Source organism: Penaeus chinensis, chromosome 7 (assembly GCF_019202785.1).
Source record: "Penaeus chinensis breed Huanghai No. 1 chromosome 7, ASM1920278v2, whole genome shotgun sequence".
Classification (NCBI taxonomy): domain Eukaryota; kingdom Metazoa; phylum Arthropoda; class Malacostraca; order Decapoda; family Penaeidae; genus Penaeus; species Penaeus chinensis.
In genome coordinates this window covers 17,774,770-17,777,269 of record NC_061825.1, presented here as the reverse complement: position 1 = coordinate 17,777,269, position 2,500 = coordinate 17,774,770, and the positions used below count along the sequence as shown (strand labels likewise).

The window sequence follows — 2,500 nt, the reverse complement described above, 5'->3', positions numbered from 1 at the left end:
TGTGGAATTCTGTTTTACGTAAACATAATCGTGCGAGTGTTTTGTATTAATGTGTGTTATCTGTTGTGTCTTACATTTAGTATAAAACTCTATAGTCTACCCTTAATTCGCAGCATTTTCTGTATATTTTCTCTCTTTTATCATTTTCTGTTCAAGTTTAAAATTTTAGGTTTCAAGTTTCATGAATACTCCATAACTAAAGTACTTGCCGACAGTTACCTCATACAATTTTTCAATTCCATGACCATCGTATATCATAATCTTCCAACTTATCTTTTCTCTGTTTCTATTACTTTAAATGTATTTTCCTTTCGTATTCATTTTATGGGATTTTTCTGTTTCTCTTCCTTGAACATTGCAAGATACTTCAATACAGAAATCGACCCGGAATTATTTACTTAAAAACCCACACGACCTTTTTTGTCTCCATCAGAGAAACGTACCCGTGAACTATCAGCAACCACCGCCCGCCTTTGGCAACCAGGCCTACGACGACGACCAGGAATACGACCAGATTGACAACCAGGCCTACCATAACCAAGGCTACAACCAGGGCTACCAACCAGGCGCTCAGGGCTACCAACCAGGCACTCAGGGCTACCAACCAGGCACTCAGGGCTACCAACCGGGCGCTCAGGGCTACCAACCGGGCGCTCAGGGCTACCAACCAGGCACTCAGGGCTACCAACCGGGGACACAGGACTACCAACTGGGCACTCAGGGCTACGACCACGACCAAGGCTACGCACAGGGTTACATCCAAGAGGACGAGGAAGAGCCTTTGTACACCAATGTGGAGAGCTCGGCCATGAAGTGAGTTCTCTATAACAAACAAACAAGAGCAGAATTTTTTTTGTTTGTATTTTGTTTGTTTTTTGTCATTTATTATCCTCCGCACGCCACCTTCTTCATGCCTTAAGCAGCATCCAGGGCGGGACGAGGGACGGGTATAAATAAATACGCTTCTGGACCTTCTAAATTTTCAGTGTTCGGTCGTTGGTTGCTGAATGAGATGCTATGGCCATGGCTTCGGCTTCCATTGGAGGCAGGAATTAATGATCTATCTGCTTATCATGGTGAAATTAAACATAATTGCAGTGCAAGTAATACATTTGCTGAATTTTAACTGTATTGTAGATGTTGTTATGGTCAATGAAAACTTTACAAGCATAGTCTAGGCTCCATCATCGCATTCGTATGGTACTTGTATGTAATGGTGGTAATTATGTTGCAGGACGTGTGACGCTGTGGTGTTGGTCCTTCTCTCTCTCTCTCTCTCTCTCTCTCTCTCTCTCTCTCTCTCTCTCTCTCTCTCTCTCTCTCTCTCTCTCTCTCTGTCTCTTCTTTCTCTCCCTCTCTCTCTCTCTCTCTCTCTCTCTCTCTCTCTCTCTCTCTCTCTCTCTCTCTCTCTCTCTCTCTCTCTCTCTCTCTCTCTCTCTCTGTCTCTTCTTTCTCTCCCTCTCTCTCTCTCTCTCTCTCTATCTCTCTCTCTCTCTCTTTATCTCTCTCTCTCTCTCTCTCTCTCTCTCTCTCTCTCTCTCTCTCTCTCTCTCTCTCTCTTTCTCTTTCTCTTTCTCTTTATCTTTATCTTTCTCTTTCTCTTTATCTCTCTCTCTCTCTCTCTATATATATATATATATATATATATATATATATATGTGTGTGTGTGTGTGTGTGTGTGTGTGTGTGTGTGTGTGTGTATAGTATTGTTTACTCGATTTTCTGGATCATAAATACTGCAATCATCTCTAGAATGCACGATATAAAACCGGGATGAGAATTTCCATATAAATGATTGTGTCTACCTCCCTAAGAGACTATTAACAATCAAACTGAAAGAGATTATATTTTAACTTAACTGAAAGAAATTTGTTTATCATACGCACCCAACCTAGAGATTATAAACTGCACTGCCTTAAGCTATTTTAATCTTCACATCATTTATCTAATATTATTTAATGTATTTATTGTGAATTTCATCTCATCTCATTTCTTTCTCTCTCTCAGCCCGCCTGTCGCGCCGCCTCGCCCGCCGAAGCCGCCCAAGTACTAGGAGACATAGTGCCAATTGAGTGAAGATCATAACAAGAACAACATCTATAACAACATCTATAACAATAGTAACAATAACTATTAAATTAGCAGCAAAAGCAATTATATATATATAACATTTATAACAACTGCAACAGCAATAACAATTACAATAGCAATATCAACAACAAACAACATCCATAACAACAGCAGCAATAACAACTACACTGGCAACAATAACAACAACACACGTAGCAGGAACATTGACAACAATAACAAACAATAACAACAACAAAACCAGCAGCAACAACAACAGCAAACCTCTTCAACGCCCAGTTGTGGTACAGAAAGAAGAATAAATCGAAGAACAGTGAGAGAGTGGAGAGAAGTGATATAGTTGTTGCAATAACAGCGCTGTCGTAACGAACGCCATCTTGTGTCGCGCGTGAGAAATATAATCTCTGGAACA

General features: G+C 40.5%; 1 protein-coding gene across 2 annotated transcripts in view; it reads left to right on the top strand.

Moving 5' to 3' along the window:
• The window catches only part of LOC125027395 (50 kDa spicule matrix protein-like), a 3,071-nt gene extending 992 nt beyond the window's left edge, over nt 1-2,079 (top strand). For both annotated transcript variants that reach the window (XM_047616460.1, XM_047616461.1), the window contains exons 3-4: nt 434-813; nt 2,008-2,079. In XM_047616460.1, coding sequence (XP_047472416.1) covers nt 434-813; nt 2,008-2,053 — 426 coding nt within the window. In that variant the 3' untranslated portion in view covers nt 2,054-2,079. The remainder of the gene's footprint in view (nt 1-433; nt 814-2,007) is intronic.
• Nucleotides 2,080-2,500: the final 421 nt, after the last annotated feature.